This window comes from Moschus berezovskii, chromosome 6, assembly GCF_049115385.1.
Source record: "Moschus berezovskii isolate FMDL1 chromosome 6, NW_MosBer_1.0, whole genome shotgun sequence".
Taxonomy (NCBI): domain Eukaryota; kingdom Metazoa; phylum Chordata; class Mammalia; order Artiodactyla; family Moschidae; genus Moschus; species Moschus berezovskii.
In genome coordinates, this window is record NC_142465.1 from 95,200,069 (window position 1) to 95,224,878 (window position 24,810).

Here is a 24,810-nt window from a genome sequence, read left to right on the forward strand (position 1 = left end):
ACAATATTCGGACCAAGAACAATTTATATTTGCATGACATTCCACAAAGTAATAATTAAATATGTTATAATATAGTTAATGAAGAAATATTCATTCCATAATAAAATATTATTTCCTATATATTATTTCATTTGTTTTTCAAAACACCCTTTGAGACGGGCAGATCATTTTACCAATAACTTGAAATCACTCACTCAATATTTTTTTTTGGGGGGGATTTTACTTTATTTTATTTATTTATTTATTTTAATTAGAGGCTAATTACTTTACATTATTGTATTGGTTTTGCCATACATTGACATGAATCTGCCCTGGGTATACATGTGTTCCCCATCAATTTTTCATAATTGGAAAATACCTACTGAGTGTCTCCACTCAAAAAATGTTAGCCATAAGTAAGACTAAAAATCCAGGAGAGCTTGTCATTAATATACTAGTAAACACTAAACCATAAACTATAGGCTTACACAACCCAACAAAGCAAAATAGGTTCTTCTAGAACTACTACATTCTCTCCTGATGAAATTCACCTATCAGTCAAAAAGTTGGCCCTGCCCTCACAAAGCAAGAAATGACATTTCCCTCTAGACTGAGGGATGCTACTCCCAAATGAAAATAATGGCATCACACCATTTTCTTTTTGAATATATCAAACTGATATCAGTACCAAAATATATTTGAGAGAATCTAGATTTTTAAAAAGAGGCCCTGAAAGGTTAAATATTATCAAGTTCCCATAATTAGTTATTAGCAGAATCAAGGCTGGAACTCACTTCTAACTTTGAGCCCAGAAATTAGCATTTTGGAAACAATGTGAAAGAATAATTCATCAAAATGGTAAAAATAAGAATATCTGTTGCCAAAAAATTAAAAGTCAAAGAATTTCTGTAATTTACCAGTCTAGCTGAGAATTTAATTAATGAGAGTGTAAAGACATCACCCTACTCACATAAGCAGCTGGTGGGAAAAAGTAAAATGATATAGATACAGATGATATAGTCAGGTCCTTTAAAATATTCAAATATCCATACCTTTCCATTCACCAATTCTGTTTCTAGGATGAACACTGAATTATTTATAAGGTTGTTTAATGAAAATCAATAACAAATTGAGAAAAACATAAATGTCCACCTACACTAAATTGATAAAATGAATTTCTATCTCTCATTAAAATGGAATACTGTAGCACCAGGAAAAAATTATACTTCAAAAAAATAGCATATTAGATGGGAATATGCTATGGGCATATTTTGAAACATTTATATATGCTTTAGTATATTTTGATATAAAAAGGGTTTATTAAGTATGATCCTAATTAAGGTAGTATTTGTGAATAAGCATATTTAGCAAATACATAGACATTCCATCCGTTCCGTTCCGTTCCGTTCCGTCGCTCAGTCATGTCTGACTCTTTGCGACTCCGTGGACTGTAGCCTACCAGGCTTCTCCGTCCATGGGATTCTCCAGGCAAGAATACTGGAGTGGACCGTTTCCTTCTCCAGGGGATCTTCCCGACCCAGGGATCGAACCGGGTTCTCCCACATTGGAGGCAGACGCTTTAACCTCTGAGCCACCAGGGAAGCCCACATAGACATTAATGACATATAAAAAGCCACTACATCCATTTATGATAAAAAACACTCAAAGTGGGTATAGAAAGGACAGAACATAAGAAAGGCTTACATGCATCACTTAAGAGATATTTATTTTGAAATAAAATATAAAAAAAGAAAGGCCAGAGAAGACAAACCTACAGCCAACATCATACTCAATGCTGAGTAGCTAAAAGCATTTCTTCTAAGATGAGGAACAAGACAAGAATTCTTGTCAAGAATTCATTCTCACCACTTACATTCAACATAGAATTGGATGTCCTAGCCATAGCAATAAGATAAGACATAAAAGGAACCCAAAATATAAAGGATTAAGTAAAATTGTTACATTGCTGATACAGGACAGTATATATGAAAATGTCACCAAAAGACCACCAGAAAACTTTTAGAATAAATGAACTCAATGAAGTCATAAGATACAAAGTTAATACAGAAATCTGTTGCCTTTCTATACACCAATATGAACTATCAGAAATTTTAAAAAATCCTGTTTACAATGGCATAAAGCATTATGCCATAAATCAAAAATAACTAGCAAAAAAAATAAATAATCAAAAATAAAATAACTAGGAATAAATCTAACTACTTAGGTAAAAGACCAATACTTGGAAAACTGTAAGACATTGATAAAAAGAAATTGAAGAAGACACAAACAAATGGAAAGATATACCACGTCTATGAATTGGAAGAATTATGGTCATTTGTTAAAGTGACCATAACTACCAAGGCAATCTACAGATTTGGTGTAATCTCTATCAAAATACCAATGGCATCTTTCACACATCTAGGATAAATCATTCTGAAATTTATATAGAGACACAAAAGCCCCTGAACAGCAAAAAGAATCTTGAGAAAGAAGAACAAAACTAGAGGTAGCACATGCCCTAATTTCAAACTATACTACAAGGCTATAGTCCTCAAAACATTATGATACAGACACAAAAACAAACACATATCAACTGAACAGAATAGAAAGCCCAGAAGTTAATCCACATGTATTTGGTCAATTATATGTGAGGCTACAAATTACTACAAAGGAGGCACAAATATACGCTCTCTTTAAGAAGAGAGTGTGTTCAATAAATAGCAGCCTTAGTCTTGGTCTTAGTGATTTTTTTTTTTTTTTTTTTGGATGTGGCTCCTCGGGCAAGGGAAACAAAAGCAAAATTTAACAAATGGGATTACGTTGAATTAAAAAGCTTTTATACCCTGAAGGAAACTATCAAGAAAATGAAAAGGTAGCCTACTGGATGGAAGAAGATATTTGCAAATAATATACCTGATAAATGGTTAATATACAAAATATACAAAGAACTCATACAACTCAACAATGACAAAAAACAACAACCTGATCGAATAGGTAGGCATTTTTCCAAAGAAAACATGTGGCTGTCCAAAAGACACATGAAGAGGTCTCAGCATCACTCATAATCAGGGAAAAGTGAATCAAAATCATAATGAGACATCACCTCATATCAGTTAAAATGGTTATTATCAAAAAGACAACAAATAAGTGTTGGTGAGGATATGTAGAAAAGGGAACCATAGTATACTATTGGTGGGAATGTAAATTGCTATATTCATTATGGAAAACAGTATGGAGTTTCCTCAAAAAACTAAGAATGGAACCTCCAAACGATCCAGCAATTCCACTTCTGGGTATGTATCTGGAAAAACACAAAAACACTAATTTGAAAAGATATGAATCTTTATCTTCATTGCAGCATTATTTACAATAGCCAAGATATGTGAACAAAGTGTCCATGAATGGATAAAGACGGCTGTGGTATATTGCACACAATAGAGAATTATTCAGCATAATAAGAATGAAATCTTGCCATCTGCAACAATATACATGGATCTAGAAGGTATCCTTCATAGTTCAGTTGGTAAAGAATCTGCCTGCAATTCAGGAGACCCGGGTTCAATTCCTGGGTTGGGAAGATCCCCTGGAGAAGGAAATGGCAATCCACTCCAGTATTTGTGCCTGGAGAATACCATGGACAGAGGAGCCTGGCAGGCTATAGTCCACGGGGTCGTAATGAGTTGGACATGACTTAGCAACTAAACCACCACCACATACTCAGTGAAGTAAGTCAAACAGAAAAAGGCAAATACCATATGATTTCATTTATACATGGAATCTAAAAAACAAATAAACAAAAACAAAACAGAAACAGGCTCATAGAGAAAAAACTGCTGGTTGCCATAGGGCAGTAGAGAGGAGAGGATGGGTAAAATAGTGAGAAAGATGAAGGGATACAAATTTCCAGTTTCAAAATTAATAACTTACGGGGATGTAATGTATAGCACAGGGAATGCAGTCAATAATAGTACAACAACTTCATACAGTATTAGATGGTAATTAGGTTTATCATTACCATCTAATACTGATATCATAATATTATAATATATATATAAAATATGACATGATAATAGGTTTATCATGGATCATCAAAAAAGCGAGAGAGTTCCAGAAAAACATCTATTTCTGCTTTATTGACTATGCCAAAGCCTTTGACTGTGTGGATCACAATGAACTGTGGAAAATTCTGAAAGAGATGGGAATACCAGACCACCTGACCCGCCTCTTGAGAAACATGTATGTAGGTCAGGAAGCAAGTTAGTTCTGGACATGGAACAACAGACTGGTTGTCAAGACTGAATATTATCACTCTATTTAACATATATGCACAGTGTATCATGTGAAATGTACTTTCTTTTTACTTCAAATTGAAAACGTTGTATATGAAGTGCTCAATTGCATTCTTAGAAAGAGCATAAATAAAACTGTCTCGAAAAGTAGATTAATTGAGGTGATCATGTCAACTTTACCCTCAGTTGAGTTCAGTTCAGTCGCTCAGTCGTGTCCGATTCTTTGCGACCCCATGAACCACAGCACGCCAGGCCTCTCTGTCCATCACCAACTCACGGAGTTTACCCAAACTCATGTCCATTGAGTCTGTGATGCCATCCAACCATTTCATCCTCTGTTGTCCCCTTCTTCTCCTGCCTTTAGTCTCTCCCAGCATCAGGGTCTTTTCCAATGAGTCAGCTCTTTGCATCAGGTGGCCAAAGTATTGGAGTTTCAGCTTCAAAATCAGTCCTTCCAATGAACACCCAGGACTGATCTCCTTTAGGATGGACTGGTTGGATCTCTTTGCAGTCCAAGGGACTCTCAAGTGTCTTCTCCAACACCACAGTTCAAAAGCATCAATTCTTTGGCACTCAGCTTTCTTTATAGTCCAACTCTCACATCCATACATGACCACTGGAAAAACCATAGCCTTGACTAGACGGACCTTTGTTGACAAAGTAATGTGTGCTTTTTAATATGCTGTCTAGGTGTACTCCGGGAGTTGGTGATGGACAGGGAGGCCTGGCGTGCTGTAATTCATGGGGTCGCGGAGAGTCGGACACGACTGAGCGACTGAACTGAACTGAACTGAGGTGGGTCATAACTTTCCTTCCAAGGAGTAAGCGTCTTTTCATTTCATGCCTGCAATCACCATCTGCAGTGATTTTGGAGCCCAAAAAAATAAAGTCAGCCACTGTTTCCAGTTTCCCTATCTATTTGCCATGAGGTGATGGGACCGGATGCTATGATCTTAGTTTTCTGAAACTAAGACAACTTTTTTACTCTCCTCTTTCACTTTCATCAAGAGGCTCTTTAGTTTTTCTTCACTTTCTGCCATAAGGGTGGTGTCATCTGCATATCTGAGGTTATTGATATTTCTCCCAGCAGTCTTGATTCCAGCTTGTGCTTCCTCCTGTCCAGCGTTTCTCATGATGGACTCAGCATATAAGTTAAATAAGCAGGGTGACAATATACAGCCTTGATGTACACCTTTTCTTATTTGGAACCAGTCTGTTGTTCCACGTCCAGTTCTAATTGCTGCTCTTTGACTTGCATACAGGTTTCTCAAGAAGGCAGGTCAGGTGGTCTGGTATTCTCATCTCTTTCAGAATTTTCCGTAGTTTATTGTGATCCACACAGTCAAACGCTTTGGCATAGTCAATAAAGCAGAAACAGATGTTTTTCTGGAACTCCCTTGCTTTTTCGATTATTCAGCGGATGTTGGCAACTTTACCCTACCCTTATGTAAATAACTGTTCCACCAATCATCCAATCAAAGGCAAAATAAAGCAAACGAATGAGTCTCTCGGCTGATCCACATATGCCCATCTCTCCCTCACCTAAATCCTAACTGTCATACAGGGTACTTGCCTTCACTTTGCTTTGGTCCTGTCCATGGCCACTTCATGGCCTCATCTATATTTCTCAATGATCATAAAACCAAAATTTACCTTTGGAAAAAACACTACTTATACTCACGTGCTTAGCTGTTCAGTCATGTCTGACTCTTTGTGACCCCATGGACTGGAGCTCGCCAGGCTCCTCTGTCTGTGGGGAGTCAGGGGATCTTCCCAACCAAGGGATCGAACCCAGATCTCCTGCACTGCAGGCAGATTCTTTACCAGGTGAGTCATAGTATGTCTCAAAAAAGTGATGAGCATACCCCAGCCATCCCTGTTTGCACTCTGATACCCTTACTTTTAGACATTTTCATTTCTTCCCATGTGCCAGTACTAGACCCTATACAAAATAAACTAGAGACAGATATGTGAGGGAAAAAATGGAATAAAGTGTACAATTGCCATGGTAACATTATGTACATAGTTTAATGAAAAGTAAAGGAGAAAAATGTCAAGTTTATCTAAATAAGGGCAGCAAGCTCATTACTATAAACTATGTGTTCATAGTCATCTTTTAATGACCTTCAAAGTATTCTTTCATTCTAATATATTGAAATTTTAGGGTTGAGTGACTAACCATTTTATTAAGATTTTTCTGATGTGGACCATTTTTAAAATTTTTATTGAATTTGTTACAATATTAATTCTGTTTTATGCCTCAGTTTTTTTGGCCACAAGGCATGTGGGATTGGACCTGCACCCCCTGAATTAGAAGGCAAGTCTTAACCATTGAACCACGAGGGAAGTTCCTCCAACCATTTTTCTAGCCTTGATATATGCTTTTACCATCCACAGCACTATAGATCTAACCTAAAATACAGAGCAAGTATTCATAATACAACATTTTATTAACACTGTATTATTAATGTAAATAGCATTTAATTAAATTATTGATATCAATTAAATGATATTAATTACATGATTATGTTAATTAAATGATAGAAAATTAAGTTAATTAAATGATTGGAACACAAAGCTGGTAACACTGCTCTCTTATACCATCTAACTACCACTTCTGGGGGTATGGTGAATACTTGTCTTGTCTGTGGTAATCCAGCAGGCATTTGAACACTACTCTTTTGAACATTCTCACACATACTGACTGTGGTCTCTGCTTGCACCAGGGTAAAGTCATGCAGTGCACCCACACGAGACTCTAGTCTGGGAAGCCGGTGATGTGAGAAAACAGATGCAGATGCAACATGCATCTTTCTGTAAGCATGGCAGCAGAAGTATCTGGGTTTTCAGGGTCAGAATACCCAAAACTTTTGGGAGCGAGTCCAGTATCATCCTTGGAAGTTGCAATGTCCAGAACAAAATGTGACACTCACACCAGGTGGAGGCAAACTTGGTGTTTTTGCTGGGGTAGCCACCCAGGACTGGCCTGAGTACTGTTTCTGGTTGTGCAGCGTCTGAACCAGCCTCCCTAGGTCTCATGTAGATTCTTTGATGGGCCAAATGTATTTTATTTTAATAAGTTTCTTTCCTGCAGCATTAAGCGAAAATGAATTTTATTGTTTGGAACACTGACATACTTCCAAGGGCTGCTGACCATGGAGTGAGACTCCCAGTAGGGACAACTGATTCCAAGCATCCCTGATCATCACAGAGCAGTACCTGATGGTTGCTGGCTCTCTGAGCACTGCTTTCCCAACAGTGAAACATGGCTCAACAGCTACTGAGTCAGCTTTTGGAAACAACCACATTTCTTTGCTCTTGGGTACACACACCCATTCACTCCCTTCCTCTAAACCTTAGCACACAACACTATTAATATTCTTTACCTCAAGAAGTATCTGTATCTCCCTACTATTTATCTTCTGCCTCTAAGCCAATGCTCTCTACATTATAAAACATTTTTCCAAGTTCACAGTGACTAATTTGATAGTTATGTTTGAAAATATTTCCAAAGAGATTTTGAAAGTCTTAGTGAGGTATTTAAACTTCCCCTAATAGACCTGGTCATTTCATTCAGAAAAAAATTCTCAAAGGGAAGTCACATTTACTTAATGAACTTATTCTGTTAAAGAGTTTGTTTTGTGAGTCTATTCATAATTATAGATCCTGCTGACCGATGTGACATCTCCTGGTTCCTTCAGTAATATTAGCTTTAATGGCTTATTTTTTATATAATACAAATTTTTTAAATTAATTGCAACTTAGTATTTTCATCGACAAACTGAAATCTCCACAGGTTGTCACTTTTTTAAATAAATATAATGTACATATGCAGAAATACATGCACTAATTTGTACTGTATCATAATTTATCAAGACAGAGTTGAAATTTGCTTTCATGCTATATATGAAAAGCAATATTACTGAGCAAAGTGTACTATAAGCGAAAAGGAGATGAGAGGTTATATTAAGAAAACAAATTATTCTCAAGGTTTTGAGCAGCCTCTATTTACATATGAAATACTGCTGCTGCTGCTGCTAAGTCACTTCAGTCGTATCCAACTCTGTGTGACCCCACAGACGGAAACCCACCAGGCTCCCCCGTCCCTGGGATTCTTCAGGCAAGAACACTGGAGTGGGCTGCCATTTCCTTCTCCAATGTGTGAAAGTGAAAAGTGAAAGTGAAGTCGCTCAGTTGTGTCCGACCCTTAGCGACCCCACGGACTACAGCCTACCAGGCTCCTCCATCCATGGGATTTTCCAGGCAAGAGTACTGGAATGGCTTGCCATTGCCTTCTCCGTATGAAATACTATACCAGCTCAAATCCATGACATCTCATACCACATATCAAGAATACATGTGGGACTTCCCTGGTGGCTCAGTGGTAAGAATCCACCTGCCAGTGCAGGGGACATGGGTTCAATCCCTGCTCTGGGAAGATCCCACATGCCATGGAAGAAATTAAGCCCATGTCCCACAATCACTGTGCCCATGCGCTGCAACTACTGAAGCCCTCACACCCTAGAGCCCCTGCTCCACAACAAGAGAAGCAACTTTAGTGAGAAACCCGAGCACCGCAACTAGAGAGCAGCACCTAGACAATGCCCATGTGCAGCAATGAAGATCCAGCACAGCCAAAGTAAATAAATAAACATTCTAAACAAAAACAAAAAAGTATGTGTAATACCTATGGCTGATTCATGTTGATAGGTGGCAGAAACCATCACAATATTGTAAAGCAATTATCCTCCAATTAAAAATAAATTTTTAAAAGAGAATATGTGTGGATGCTACTATATAGAGAAAATAGATAACTAATAAGGACCTACTATATAACACAGAAGAACTCTACTCAGTACCTCAATAATCTATAATAGCCTATATGGAAAAAGAATCTAAGATATGTGTGCATATATGTGTATGAGGGTATATGTGTGTGTATGTATATATGTATATACATATAAACTGACTCATTTGGCTAGACAGCAGAAACCCATTGTAAGTCCAATAAAGTTTTTTTAAAAATAAAGAGTATGTGTGAGTGATTTTACAACATCACTACTACTTCAGATATTTGATCAACAACTACTGTTTGTTGACAAATTAATAACTTCTGCTTTTCTGTTTGAGATTCCTATAAGTTCAATTTCAGAGAGTGTGCCCTAAAAAAAAAAAAAAAACACATGATACAGGAATTAAGAAGGATACTGACCCAAGGACACATTCTTTCATCGGCCACAGACACTCCCTTTCTTCAACAAGAGCTAAAAGTTGGAGCCTAGAATGGAGGTAGAGATTACAAATACTAAGAAGCATTCATCAAAGCATACATGGGGGATCTTGGCACTATTTAGGTCACTAGTATGAATATAGGTCATACCAGTAACATAAATAATTATGGGAAAAAATGAAAATTTAGCATCACACCTAGAAAAAAGATCAATACTGATATATAACCTCAAGACAATATGAGAATAACAACAATAATTGGCTTCATATGACATACTAAGCATTTCTGTGAGAGATTTATAAGCATTACCTCATTTAATCCTACAACAACACTAAGATATATCTTCCTAATCCTGTTTTACAAATGAGATACATAAGGGTACTAAGTGTATGATCTTGAAGAAGGTCATACACTTGGTACCATTGGAGATGGGCCTCAAAGTGAGGCAACCTGAACCCACAGCCTACGCTTCTTATGATTTACTTTGTTGCCTCTCTATTTCCCCTCCTGGGTCCTTGAAATTATACATCTAAAATTTCTAAGTATGTGCTTGAAGTTGTGGGGACAAAGAAGAGGGAAAGGGGAAATGCTCAGAGAAATATCTCCCGTAAAGTCATTTCCTGACTTTGGGAGTTTGAGTGACATTGTGTGTGTGTGCTCAGTCACTCAGTCGTGTCTGACTCTTTTCAACCCATGCAGCTCACCAGGCTCCTCTGTCCATGGAATTTTCCAGGCAAGAATACTAGAGTGGGTTGCCACTTCCTTCTCCAGGGGATCTTCCCCACCCAGGGATCAAACCCTTGTCTCTTGAATCTCCTGCATTGGCCAGCATATTCTTTACCACTGTGCGACCTGGGAAGCCCCATGAGTGACATTAACCCATTAAAAATTGTGACTCAACGTTATTCAAATATTAGTAAATATATATGCTGGTAAACACCTGGTAAAATTCCAGGTGTTCAAGCTAATTGCCTTTTTTGGGACTGGCTTTTTCAGAGCACTCATGATATTTTTAGCTGTGTTCCCTATTTGCATAACAGAATGAACAAGAAGATATTGCTTTAATAATCAACAAATTCTCAATAATTAGCCACTTGTTTCAGTACCTAATGCTTCTCACCTGCAGTATATAGACTTGAGAATTTCTGAAGTGTGTTTGCAAGGCGCATCAAGCTGTCCTGCGCCACAATGAATAACACGCACTTGACCCCATTAACCGCATATTTCACGTGTACATGTACTCTCTGTGGATTATTACCTGATTACTAGACTCCACAGAGTGGCAGAAAGCATCCATGGTAAGACAGACTTCCCAAAGGAAGGAAAGCAGATCACTTCCATGAGTAGAGTTCCAGGTCATCACCAACTCAACAAATGAGTATTGAGTGCTACTTTGTAGCACAGGTAAGGAAGATAACAGTAGGAATAAATATAGACCTTAGAGTATCCAACCAGTCCATTCTAAAGGAGATCAATCCTGGGTGTTCATTGGAAGGACTGATGCTAAAGCTGAAACTCCAATACTTTGGCCACCTCATGCAACGAGTTGACTCACTGGAAAAGACTCTGATGCTGGGAGGGGTTGGGGGTGGGAGGAGACGGGGACGACAGAGAATGAGATGGCTGGATGGTATCACAGACTCGATGGACGTGCGTTTGGGTGAACTCCGGGAGTTGGTGATGGAAAGGGAGGCCTGGCGTGCTGTGATTCATGGGGTCGCGGAGAGTCGGACACAACTGAGCGACTGAACTGAACTGATAGTATGATACACCGGTAACTCTTATAATTAAGAAGGTAAAGACATTGTAAGAACCCAGCAAAGGTATTTAGATGGAAGATAAAGAGTGTATGAATCACTCTCTGGGATTGGATAGGGAAGTGTTTTCAAAATAAAAGGTACTTAAACAAAATTTAAGAGTGAGAGGGCTTTCCTGGTGGTCTAGTGGTTAAGAATTAGCCTTGCAGTGCAAGTGATCCCTGGTCGGGAAGATCCCACACACAGAGCAGCAACTAAGCCCAGGCACAACAACCACTGAGCCAGCACTCCAGAGCCTGTGAGCCGAAACTGCTGAACCCACACGCTGTTACTAGCCCACGAGTGCCTAGAGCCCGTTCTCCACAACAAAAGCAGTCACTGCAGTGAGAAACCCAAGAACCACATCAAAGAGTAGTGCCCACTTGCAGCAACTAAAGGAAGCTCTCACGCAGCAATGAAGATCCACCACAGCCAAAAATAAATAAATCTCCTTTTTAGTAAAAGAGTGAGAGGTCTACCCTAGATACACAGATTCCAAACCCAGAGAACATAACCAACAACTGTTCTTAGAAAATAACAGCAAAACAGCAAATCACAGGCTGGTTGGTGTGACTGAATAACAGTGTATATGTGGGGGTACGATGAATGATGGAGCTCGGAAGACTTGCCAAAGCCTGGATTTCAAAAGCTCCTTGTCCCAATAACTAGATGCTATGAATTAGTCACTGTTATTCTCTGATGCTCACATATCCCCTTAAAAATAAATAAATATATGCCAAAGAGAAAAATTAAACAACTACTGCATGGATTCTGACTAAGTATGGTAGACTGAACAAACAGAAGATTCAAGAAATGAAAATACTAATATAAATGGACTAAAAAAGAATGATTAATAAATAAAAAGTGAATGATCCACAGGACAACAGAAATACAATGAATACAGCAGCCGATGAGAGTTAACAAAATTTTGGAATATGGAACGTGAATAAATGGATGATAACCAGTGTATCAGATCTGGGAACGTTGAGTGGGTTCAAATGAAGAACAAATATGACCCATGAGCAGCTGTACTGCAGAATCCCATAAAAGACAGGAATTGGAGGCAGAGTAGTTATGAAAGTGGGTAGGAGGGCTGGAGCACATACCACTCCTGCATCTTGGAAGAAGACGGAACGTCTGTTACAGAAAATGCAAACTGGTAGAGCTGGAGGTATTCTGGACACTGTTCTAAGGTCGTAGCCAGTAGAGAGAGTTCTTATCACACCACATTGGATAGATAGCCTGGAAGGCCCTTGGGGACTCTGTGTTGGGAAGCTGACCTCTGGTGGTCCAGGAGCTCCCAGGAGATGGGCTCTCCAGTAAGTCCTGCAGGGACTTCATTAGACTGATGAGTTTAATGAAGATGGAGAACAGGGTCAGCACCCCACCTAAGAGACAGACGTTCAACATATGCTTCATGGTGGCTCCAAGGATCCCACTCCTTAATAGAGCAGTAGAGTTGCCTTCCACTTCTGGAAGGCCTCTGGATCCTCCAGGAGGAAGGACCAGGAGCAGCCCGCTTGCTGTAATAATGGGTCACACGAAATCAGAAGGAAAGTCAGTTAATGAAATGCCAACCCAGACACCTCTCCGTAGATAAAAGTGCAGCTCTCAGCGAAAACTCATTTTATTTTTTAAAATAAACTGCATGTAAAAAGCAAAGGGGAAAAGGAAAGATATACCCGTTTGAATGCAGAGTTCCAAAGAATAGCAAGGAGAGATAAGAAAGCCTTCCTCAGTGATCAATGCAAAGAAATAGAGGAAAACAACAGAATGGGAAAGACTAGAGATCTCTTCAAGAAAATTAGAGATACTAAGGGAACATTTCATGCAAAGATGGGCTCAATAAAGAACAGAAACGATATGGACATAACAGAAGCAGAAGACATTAAGAAGAGGTGGCAAGAATACACAGAAGAACTGTACAAAAAAGATCTTCATGACCCAGATAATCACGATGGGGTGATCACTCACCTAGAGCTAGACATCCTGGAATGTGAAGTCAAGTGGGCCTTAGGAAGCATCACTACAAACAAAGCTAGTGGACATGATGGAATTTCAGTTGAGCTCTTTCAAATCCTAAATGATGATGCTGCGAAAGTGCTTCACTCAATATGTCAGCAAATTTGGAAAACTCAGCAGTGGCTACAGGACTGGAAAAGGTCAGTTTTCATTCCAATGCCAAAGAATGTTCAAACTACCTCACAATTGCACTCATCTCACACGCTAGTAAAGTCATGCTCAAAATGCTCCAAGCCAGGCTTCAGCATTATTTGAATCATGAACTTCCAGATGTTCAAGCAGGTTTCACAAAAGGCAGAGGCACCAGAAATCAAATTGCCAACATCTGCTGGATCATGGATAAAGCAAGAGAGTTCCAGAAAAACATCTATTTCTGATTCTTTGACTATGCCGAAACCTTTGACTGTGTGGATCACAATAAACTGTGGAAAATACTGAAAGGGATGGGAATACCAGACCACCTGACCTGCCTCTTGAGAAACCTGTATGCAGGTCAGGAAGCAACAGTTAGAACTGGACGTGGAACAACAGACTGGTTCCAAGTAGGAAATGGAGTACATCAAGGCTGTATATTGTCACCCTGCTTATTTAACTTATATGCAGAGTACATCATGAGAAATGCTGGGCTGGGTGAAGCACAAGCTGGAATCAAGATTGCCAGGAGTAATATCAATAACCTCAGATATGCAGATGACACCACCCTTATGGCAGAAAGTGAAGAAGAACTAAAGAGCCTCTTGATGAAGGTGAAAGAGAAGAGTGAAAAAGTTGGCTTAAAGCTCAACATTCAGAAAACTAAGATCATAGATGGGAAAACAGTGGAAACAGTGGCTGACTTTATTTTAGGGGGCTCCAAAATCACTGCAGATGGTGATTGCAGCCTTTAAATGAAAAGATACTTACTCCTTGGAAGGAAAGTTATGACCAACCTAGACAGCATATTAAAAAGCAGAGACATTACTTTGTCAACAAATGTCTATCTAGTCAAGGCTATGGTTTTTCCAGTGGTCATGTATGGATGTGAGAGTTGGACTGTAAGGAAGCTGAGTGCCAAAGAATTGATGCTTTTGAACTGTGGTATTGGAGAAGACCCTTGAGAGTCCCTTGGACTGCAAGGAGATCCAACCAATCCATCCTAAAGATCAGTCCTGAGTATTCGTTGGAAGGACTGATGTTGAAGCTGAAACTCCAATACTTTGGCCACCTGTTGTGAAGAGCTGACTGATTGGAAAAGACCCTGATGCTGGGAAAGATTGAAGGCAGGAGAAGAAGGGGACAACAGAGGATGAGATAACCTTGGATGGCATCACCAACTCAATGGAGATGAGTTTGCGAAAGCTCCAGGAGTTGGTGATGAACAGGGAGGCCTGGTGTGCTGCGGTTAATGGGATCACAGACAGTCAGACACGAGTGAGCAACTGAACTGAACTGATACAACTTTTTCCCTTTTAAGAGACTTAAAAGTACCCCAGGAGTTCAACTAAGACAAGAAATTTCACTTTCCTTTTAACAAGTTACACATCTAATCTTTCCCCACTTAATACTATAATACTGCTGCTGCTGCTGCTTCAATAAAATAACCTTAATTGCATTTGGAAAATAAGAAATTAATACACAATAGTTGAATTAGGCTCAGAAATCAAGCTCAATTTGTTTCCAAGACTTGGAAGAATTTCTTTTGTAGTTTCAATTCCTGACCCTTCTGAATTCTCATCTCATCAACATCACTCTTCCTTCATCTCTGGATTGATGGAATCTTCTTTATCAACTGGATGTAATGGAGTAAGGGAAGGCAAAGAGGCATCTTCCATTTCTCACTTAAGAAACAGGAATGAAGATGATGCCATGAACTAAAGTAGGGAACATGACAGAACTAATCATTTTGCCAAGGGAAAATAACAGAGTTGGTTTTGAGATACAATGTCTAAAAGTTACCGCCTGACATCTAAGAAGAGATGTCCTATAGAAAGTTGGAAATTACCTACAATCCAAGAAAGAGAACTCACTGAAAGGTACAGATTTGAGAGCAAATTTTTAAAAAATCAAAAACTCTGAATCAGTAGCACATTCATAGCGAAGCCATGGTAAGACCTGCGGGCAACAGAGGAGGCAAACAGACACCATTACTCTCAGAGCTCCGTGCCCAGGGAAGGCATCACAAAACTGTCAGAGCTCTTTCTTGCTAAACCCAAATGATACTTCAGAAACCTCAGTACTGCTCTTCCAACATCTACAGCCTACCAACCAGAGCTGGCCCTTTAAGTAAAAATTCATTTGTCTCTAGAGAATAGACATGAAAGGAGGGGATAGGATGAACTGGGAGACTGGGATGGATGTATGCACATTGCCATGTGAAAAATAGCTAGTGGGAAGCTGCTATACAGCTCAGTGCTCAGCTCAATGCTCTGTAGGGAGTGGGATGGGGGAGACCCAAGAAAGAAGGGATATATGCATACATATAGCTTATTCACTTCTGTATATAGCAGAAACTAACAACATTGTAAAGCAATAATACCAGTTTTTTAAAGCTCATTTCTTTTTCTGATGTAAGGCATCATGAATCAGAAAGAAAAAAAATTAGTTTCTTTGTGTTTTCCCAATACCACCATGCCTGGCACATAGCAGGCACTCAACAAGTATTTGATTGGCTCTGGTGATCTGAATTTTCATATTATATTTTCACTCCTGGAAAAAATGCCTATGGAAAATATTTGGTAAGGTTTTACTTTCATTTTCAAACAAATTAACATGGTTTAAAGAGGTAAGAAACAACATTTGGCGAATACTATTTCAATAACCATTTTAATGCCATCAGAATGATTTCATAATTTCCCAGGAAATTTGCAAAGTATTACTGAATAGTCACATCACTTCCTGAAATTTCATGCAGCTAGAAATCCTGCTGGCTCCAGAAACAGGAAAAGAAAACATCTTTTTCTCTTTTTATTGGATTTACACGCTTCTTTTCAAAAATATAATCCTTCTGTCCTCAACATTGTCTCAAGAGTCATTAAGAATCACAGTCTCTTTTAGTTTAGCTAGCTGTAAGGAACACCACTTACTTCCTGCCTCCAAGTACCCTTATCTATAATATGTTTTAAATTAAGATCACAAAGCGACTCTGGCAGCTTATCTACAGCAACAACATCCATAAAACACCATTTGTTCCATTTCTTCACTTACTTCTTCTTTAACTGAAGAACCTACCGTCATGGAATACATGATTTGAGAGCTTCCTCTCAGATGGTGAGTAATATACAGCACTGGCCTTCTAATGCATTGCTGACCTGACCCAACCATAGAACTGTAATAGTCTCCCATTCATGAAAGCACTGCATAAATTGTACAGTCTTTCAGCAGCCAAATCCAAAGAGAAACACAAGTTTCACTTGAGTGCTATTGTCTTAATCACAAATGACAATTCCCATATATAAACTGTGTTTTATACAAAGCTATGAAACACACACACAGAGTCCATAGATGACCTGAAGCTCCTTAGCACTTGGTCTGTACTTTCAAATACATCTTCAGCTCCACTGCCCCAGGACTTGTGATTGACCTAAGTAACTTAGAGCATACCCAGCTTCCCTTGAAGAAAAAAAAAAAACCTCAGTCAAAACAACCTACCTGGACTTCTTTGTTAACATGTGATTCAGACCTGGGCCCCTCTAGCAAAAATAAACTGTTTACCTAATAAACTAATTTGTACTGAGATATTAATGTTACCAGATTATGCATTTTCTGTACCATATGTATTTGAAGCTTATTAGGGAAAGCCAGAGGTTTCCCTTGTAGCTCAGTTGGTAAAGAATCTTTCTGCAGTGCAAGAGACCTGGATTCAATCCCTGGGTCAGGAAGATCCCCTGGTGAAGGAAATAGCAACCCACTCCAGTATCCTTGTCTGGAAAACCTCATGGACAGAGAAGCCTGATGGGCTGCAGTCCATGGGGTCGCAAAGAGTCTGTCACGACTGAGCAACTAACACACACACACAGAAATGACAGTGCCTTCAGTTAAGTGGCCACTGGTGGGAACATAGGGGAAAGAAAAATCACTGAAGGTTATCAGCTTAGGAGTTGGCTGTCCACTTAGTCTACCCACACATAGGTATTCACCTTGTCAAACAGCCACTAAGGAAAAAGCAAGGGACAGAAGATAAGAATAAATCTTAGTTGTCAGAATTCCATTCAATTCCCTCAGATGGTCAAGAATCTGCCTGCAATGTGGGAGACCAGGGTTTGGTCCTTGGGTCGGGAAGATCTCCAGAAGAAGGGAATGGCAATCCACTCCAGTATTCTTGCCTGGAGAATTGCATGGACAGAGGAGCCTGGCGAGCTACAGTCCATGGGGTCACAAAAGACTCAGACCACGACTGAGCGACTAACACTTTCACTTTTCAGTAAGTATATTGATGTAGTCCCCGAATATGGCCTCTACTTTCAAGAATCTTAATCGTCTGGGATGCTCAGGCATGTGTCAGTCTATATTTATTTATCTAGTATGCTCGGTCTTTGTTGGGGCACTTGGGCCTCTCGAGTTGTGGTGTGCAGGCTCAGCTGCACCATGGCATGTGGAAGTCTTAGTTTCCCTTCCAGGGAGAAAACCCTCATCCCCTGTACTGGTAGGCGAATTCTTAACCACTGGAGCACCAGGGAAGTCCCTAAGTGTCAGTCTTCAAATCAAAGGATATATAACTTACATCCATGAGTGCAGAGACCTTTTCGCAACTATAAACTCAGTGTCTTGCACTGAGCTCACTAAAGGTTTGGTGAATGAATGAATACTAGCAGTATGGTCCTCCAAATGTTTCTTAGCCCATTTTCCCTTCTACAAAATAGGAAGGATAATATTCACTTCACAAGATTTTTATGTAGATCAAACGACACCCAGATGAGTTCCTTTGACACAGAGAGCTTGCAACATACAGATAATCCAGACCCAAATACAAGGACACAGAGTAGATGAGGAAAATTAATAGTAGAACAGCAGATTTGGAACAATCTGTTTGAGAGAGCTAATAATTAACTACACTTTGAACAAGTAGCTAACCAGGGAGGAAGTAAGAAAGTAAAGAACAGAGTCTTTAATTCCAGATATCCCCTGATAATCTAAATATGGTCACGAGGTATCACATGTGATATGTGATCCTTAAAATGGACATGATAACACAACTGAGGAACATTCTGTTTTGTCCCTAGCACTCACAGTGCTAACAAGTCATTAATTAATTCTGTGTCCTGGTTATCATTAAAGAGGTTCTAACCAACTAAAGAGTTATTTAAGACTAGTAAATGTGAAACATCAACAAGAGAAATAAAAATCTTTCTCCAGGGCTTTCCTTAACTTTGAAATATGTCTCTGTCTTTACCATATACCACCACCAATGTAACTATCCTTCTCCAATAAAGATCCAAACAAGAATTCATTTTCAAGGCAATTTAATGGTTATCAAATACATTATTGTTTTAGGTACTGTGTTGACACTAAATCATGTTGTTTTACTTGAATCACTATCTTACATAATCTAGTTCGTTACACAAAGTCCTACCATCCAATACACAAATACTTAAAATTGTTCCTCCAATAGAAGTAAAAACAATTGTACTGAATTATTACTTTCTTTCAATGGGTCCACTTTGGGAATGTGTGAAATACTGAGCCAGGGCTGGTGGTGCAGTCAGTACCCTCAGAAGAAAGTCTTCTCCCAGATGACAGAGGATATTTCACGAGAAGAACAAACCTCATTAGCACCAGAGTTTAAACTTGTGATTAGCAGTTAAGCCCATAACATTTGTGACAATGAAACAAGTTTCTAGTTCTCATTTTGGGACCTGAGAACAGAAGCAATATTTGAGCACAATGTACCTACTGTTTGACCTGTCTTCCATTCCAATTCCTTAACTATAAGTCATGAAGAGAACATGGTACACAAATCGTTAAACTCTCTGATTTATCACAAGTATATTCACTTGCTCATTCAACAAAGCACCTATTATGCCCAGGAACTTGCCTAGTACAAAGATGAGCAAGATAAGACCTTGTAATGCATACAAACATGGTAACAATTTCTCTACAGCATTCAAAGCTTGACCATTGCTGAACAAAGTTGAATAGAAACAGAGTGATCATGAGGGTCAGGGAAGTTATTAAAAGAAGTGGTGACAACAAAGCTGAATATTCAAGAATCGACAGACTTTTTCAGACACATGGGGGAAAAGGGAGATCACTCCAGCGAGCAAGAAAAGTACTTCAAAGACTTGAACTGAAATAAGCAAACTGATTCGGGGAATACCTGTCCCAACAGGTAGCGTAAGAGGACACAGGTGGATTAAAGCCAAATCATGAATGAAATTTATTAATTTATAAACAGATATTTGTCGGGCATTTAATTATGTGCTAGAAATTATCCTAGATCACGTAGGTACATGGCCAAGGAAATCCCTTCCCTAGATTCTAGCATCTGCTACATTAAAGAATGTAGACCTTAGTCTGAAAGCAAGTCAAGCAGGAAATGTGGCACAAGCAGATTTAGAGAGGCAATTATTTCAATAGGGTGAAGAATGAACTGGAACATAGGAGACTTGACACAGAAGGATGAGTCAGAAGGTTACCTCCATAGAGCAGATGAGTCCTGCTTCTGCTATGTCTTCCGTGAAACACCATGGTCTTCTCATCGACGTATTTACAGCAGGAATTTGTAGGGAATATTCACTACAAAATATCATTATTATTTGACTGAGTTCTCACAAGAGATGTGAGCTTTCTCTCAAACCTTAAATTTCTACGCGAAGAGTATATTTTTGTTGGAGCCACATCATCTTGCACCACCAGCTACGTTCAGTCATTCTGACTCATTTCCTGAACTTTTAGTTGCTCCAAGACAACTTCATTTTGTCCAGGAGAGTTGAGACAGGGCCAAACAGACTACAGCCATCTATAAGGGCCCAGTGGATTCTCAATTTTCAGAGAACTTTCAAAAGAATAGATGAGCCAAGACTTCTGCAACCTAGAGAAAGGGAACTAAACTGGTTTCTTTCCTCTAAACCAATCTTTCTGAGATGACTAGGACCTCCCAAATCTATGATCTTCCAAACTACTGTCCACTTCATACATATCCCAGAGTCTCAAGACTTTCCCAAAGCCTTGAGAATCATATGAGAGAGCCCTAGAAATGTAGTCTTTTGTCTATGTAACTTCACACATTTATATCCATTATTTCACTTGCTTCTTGGGGCAAGCAAAGGAATAAAGCCTATCATCTGTCATCAGACCCATTTTAAAGATAGAAAATCTAAAACCAAGAGAGAGCAAGACTTTCACCCAAAGGTCGGTCAGTCAGTCAGTCAGTTCAGTCACTCAGCCGTGTCCAACTCTCCGCGACCCCATGAATCACAGCACGCCAGGCCTCCCTGTCCATCACCAACTCCCGGAGCTCACTCAAACTCATGTCCATCGAGTCGGTGATGCCATCCAGCCATCTCATTCTCTGTCGACCCCGTCTCCTCCTGCCCCCAACCTTTCCCAGCATCAGAGTCTTTTCCAGTGAGTCAACTCTTCGCATGAGGTGGCCAAAGTATTGCAGTTTCAGCTTTAGCATCAGTCCTTCCAATGAACACCCAGGACTGATCTCCTTTAGAATGGACTGGTTGGATCTCCTTGCAGTCCAGGGGACTCTCAAGAGTCTTCTGCAGCACCACAGTTCAAAAGCATCAATTCTTCGGCGATCAGCTTTCTTCACAGTCCAGCTCTCACATCCATACATGACAGTGTTCCTAAAGAGTAGAATCAGAACAAGCATCCAGAGACTGGACTCCTGGACCACCATCTTTGTTTTACCTCCACACTCCTAAGCCATCAATCATTGCCTCTCTCCTGTGTCTGCATGCGGGCATACTCAGTCATGTCTGGCTCTTTGCAACCCCATGGACTATAGCCCACAAGCCTCCTCTGTCCATGGGATTTTCCAGGCAAGAATACTGGAGTGGACTGTCATTTCCTTCTCTACCTACTGTGCCTATATATCCACAAAACAATTCCTTGATCTCTTAATGTTGAGAAATAACCTCCTTTCTGCTAACCTAGACTTCATGAAGCAATCGCTCTTATTTTCTAAAGGTCAGACAAAGCCAGCTATATTCACCACTAAATAAAAGTTCTTTGCTTTTATGATCCCCTACATCTTCCTCTCCAACCTCCTCAGAGCTGCTGAGAAGTTGAGCCCTCATCAACCAACCTCGACCTCAGTAGGCTGCAGGCTATTTTCACAACAAGACTGACATATTCAGGCAGCAAAAAGAACCAGCGAGATGCCAAACTCTGTATCCACCCTGGAAATGAACAAAAATGGGAAGCGAGCTGGCTGAGTTCGATGTCCCCTCACATTTATTATAAATTGTCTGCGAGAACTTGGTGAATTAGCAGTGACTCCATGCCAGGAACGCTTTGCCTCAGCCAATCTTGGAGCTGACTCTGCTAAACCTAGGCCACCTGAGGTCTTTCAAAAATAGGACTTCCACATGAAGTCCACACAGCTCAAACACTGCTGCCAAGAACAGGCCCAGGGAGCTGACTGGCAAGATTGGTTCTGATCCTAACCTGCAGTTGCAGGAGGCAACATCTGAAAGATGAAAAAAATCTAAGTAGAAGTCAGGAAATCTAGATTCCTGAACACTTATAAGCCACGTGACATTAAGAAGGTCACTAGGATGCAATCTAGGTGTCCACTGACAGATGAATGAGTAGAGAAGATGTGGCTCATATATACAACGGAATATCACTCAGCCATAAAAAGGAACAAAACTGGGTCATTTGTAATGCTGTGGATGCACCTAGAGTCTGTCAAATGGAGTGAAGTAAATTAGAAAGAGAAAAATAAATATCGTATAGTAATGCATATAGACAGAATCTAGAAAGATGGTACAAATGAGCCTATTTGCAGGACAGGAAGAGAGACACGGTTCTGTTTGCAGGAACAGATGCAACATATATGTATAGAGAGCAAATCCTGGATGCAGTCATGGAATCAGAGAAGCATTTCTTCTCCATCAGCATCTTTCCCTTCTCTGCAAACCACGCCCCCCGCCCTCAAGATGTGGTCCTGCACCACCTCCAGTGCCTAAAACCTTCCTGCTCTCTAGCACCCCCCTTTCCTATCAATGGGAAAATAAATGGATGCTAAAGCCTGTAACCATCTCCAGCACATCACTGGAATTTTATTGTTGGTTGACTGATGATGGTGGTGGGCTCTGTGATAAGCACTCAGGTCCCCTTTCAAGACTGAAGGGCTTATTCCCTAGTAGTTGTAAGAGATGCTGGCAGAGTCCTCAGCTCTCAGCCCTCTTCAGGCATTGACTTCAGCTGAAGACAACTGCATTATCCACAAACAGAAGCTCGCGTACAACTTTACTGATCCTCTCACCCCAATGCAGGGCAACTCTGAAGGGCTTTCCCCCAGCTTCTGGGCTCCCCTAGAAGTTGGCTGAGGCTACGTAGAGGCATCACAACCCAATTCTTTCTCTAATACTTCTTCCTTTCCTTATCCAATTCTGGGCCCCCAAAACATGACCCAGTAAGTTTCTTGCACACTAATGTCAATCTCAGAATCTGCGTAGTTGGCACCAGTACCCTCTGAGAAATCAGACATGAAGATAATATTTTGGTATTTGAATATCCTCTGGCTGACCAGCAATGAGAACTCCATCACTGGTGGTGGATCTCAGATAACTCCAGGTCCCCCTACCCACTCCCTACCTATACAACATGTAGCAGAAGGAGCCAGAAGAATACTACAGGACTAGATTCTAGGGAAGCTGGATCAAAGTAGTTGTTGTTTAGTCGCTCAGTCGTGTCTGACTTTTTTCCGACCCCATGGACTGTAGCACACAAGGTTCCTCTATCCACAGGACTTCCCAGGCAAGAATACTGGAGTGGGTTGCCATTTCCTTCTCCAGGGAATCTTCCTGACCCAAGGATTGGACCCATGTCTCCTGCATTGGCAGGTGGGTTCTTTACACTGAGCCACCAGGAAAGCCCAAATCAAAATATACAGTGCAATTGTTATTTTCACTCGTGGTGAACTAAGATGATACACCAGTGGACAGAAAAGGATTAGCAGGTACATTGTATCAGGACTTGGAGAACTTGAGGAAATAGACATTCTAAGAAAAATATAATTAGAGAAGTTCCTGGGGATTTATGTTCTGGAGAAAAATAATGAAAGTCCGGTGGTTATAAATCATTATCTGAAAGCTACATATGAAATAAAGTTGGAGGGTTCATACTTCCTGATTTCAAACTTACTACCAAAGATACAGTAATCAAGACAGGGTAGTACTGGTATAAAGATAGACATAAATCAATGGAATCCAGAAAATAAATGCATGCTCTTACAGCCAGTTAGCTTTAGACAATAGTGCCAAGTCCATTCAACAGAGAAAGAATAGTCTCTTCAGTAAGTAATGTTGGGACAATGGATACACACATACAAAATAATAAAGTTGAACCTCTAACTCATAGAATATACAAAAATTAACACAAAATGGATCAAATACTTAACTTTAAGGACTAAAACTATAAAGAAGTTCATTCATATCATGTTTTTACATTTCACATATGAGTGATATTTTATCATAGTTGTCTTTCTCTGCCTAGCTACTTCACTTAATATGGCAGCTATAGGTCTATCCATGTTGCTGCAGATGGTATTACTTTGTTCTTTTTACAACTGAATAGTAACTCACAGACACAGAAAACAAATTTATGGTCACCAAAGGGGAAGGAGGTGGGGATAAATTAGGTTTGAAATTAACACACACACACTACGATATACAAAAAATAGATAACCAACAGAGACCTACTGTACAGCACAAGGAACTACACTCAATATTGTAATCATCTATAATAGAAAAATATCTGAAATATATATATGTGTATATATATAACTGAATCACTTTGCTCTATTACAGGAGCTAACACAATGTTGTAAATCAACTATACTTCAATAAATAAAGAACTAAAACTATAAAATTCTTAGACGAAAATAAAGGGGCAAATCTTTGTGACCTCAGATTTGACAATGATTTCTTAAATATGAAAACAAAAGCACAGGCAACAAAAGAAAAGTAGATAAATTGAACTTAATGAAAATTAAAGGCTTGTGCATCAAATGGACTGTTAAGCGGTTGCAAAGAGTTGGACATGACTTAGCAACTGAACAACAAAGAGAGTGAAAAGACAAACCACAGGATGGTGGGAAAAGGATTTACAAAACACATATCTGAAAAGGGGTTAATATCCAAAGGACATCTCAGTGATAAAAAGACAAGCCAAGAGAAAATGAGCAAAGAACTTAAAAAGACATTTTTCCAAAGAAGATAAACAAGTAGACAATAAGCACATACTCACTATCATAAGTCATTAAGGAAATTCGACTCAAAACCATAATGATAAATGGGAAGGAAATCCAAAAGAGAGGCGATACATCTACATGTAAAGC

The 24,810-nt window shown here is 39.5% G+C and overlaps 2 protein-coding genes across 2 annotated transcripts in view; both read right to left on the minus strand.

Moving 5' to 3' along the window:
• Positions 1-24,810, minus strand: part of AEBP2 (AE binding protein 2) — a 296,022-nt gene that overhangs the window by 26,060 nt on the left and 245,152 nt on the right. The gene's annotated exons all lie outside the window — the stretch shown is intronic.
• On the minus strand, positions 9,499-12,860 carry LOC148777687 (hypoxia-inducible lipid droplet-associated protein-like). The gene has a single exon (XM_088836733.1). It carries the CDS (start codon positions 12,711-12,713, stop codon positions 12,483-12,485), a length of 231 nt encoding a protein of 76 aa, XP_088692859.1. The 5' UTR covers positions 12,714-12,860; the 3' UTR covers positions 9,499-12,482.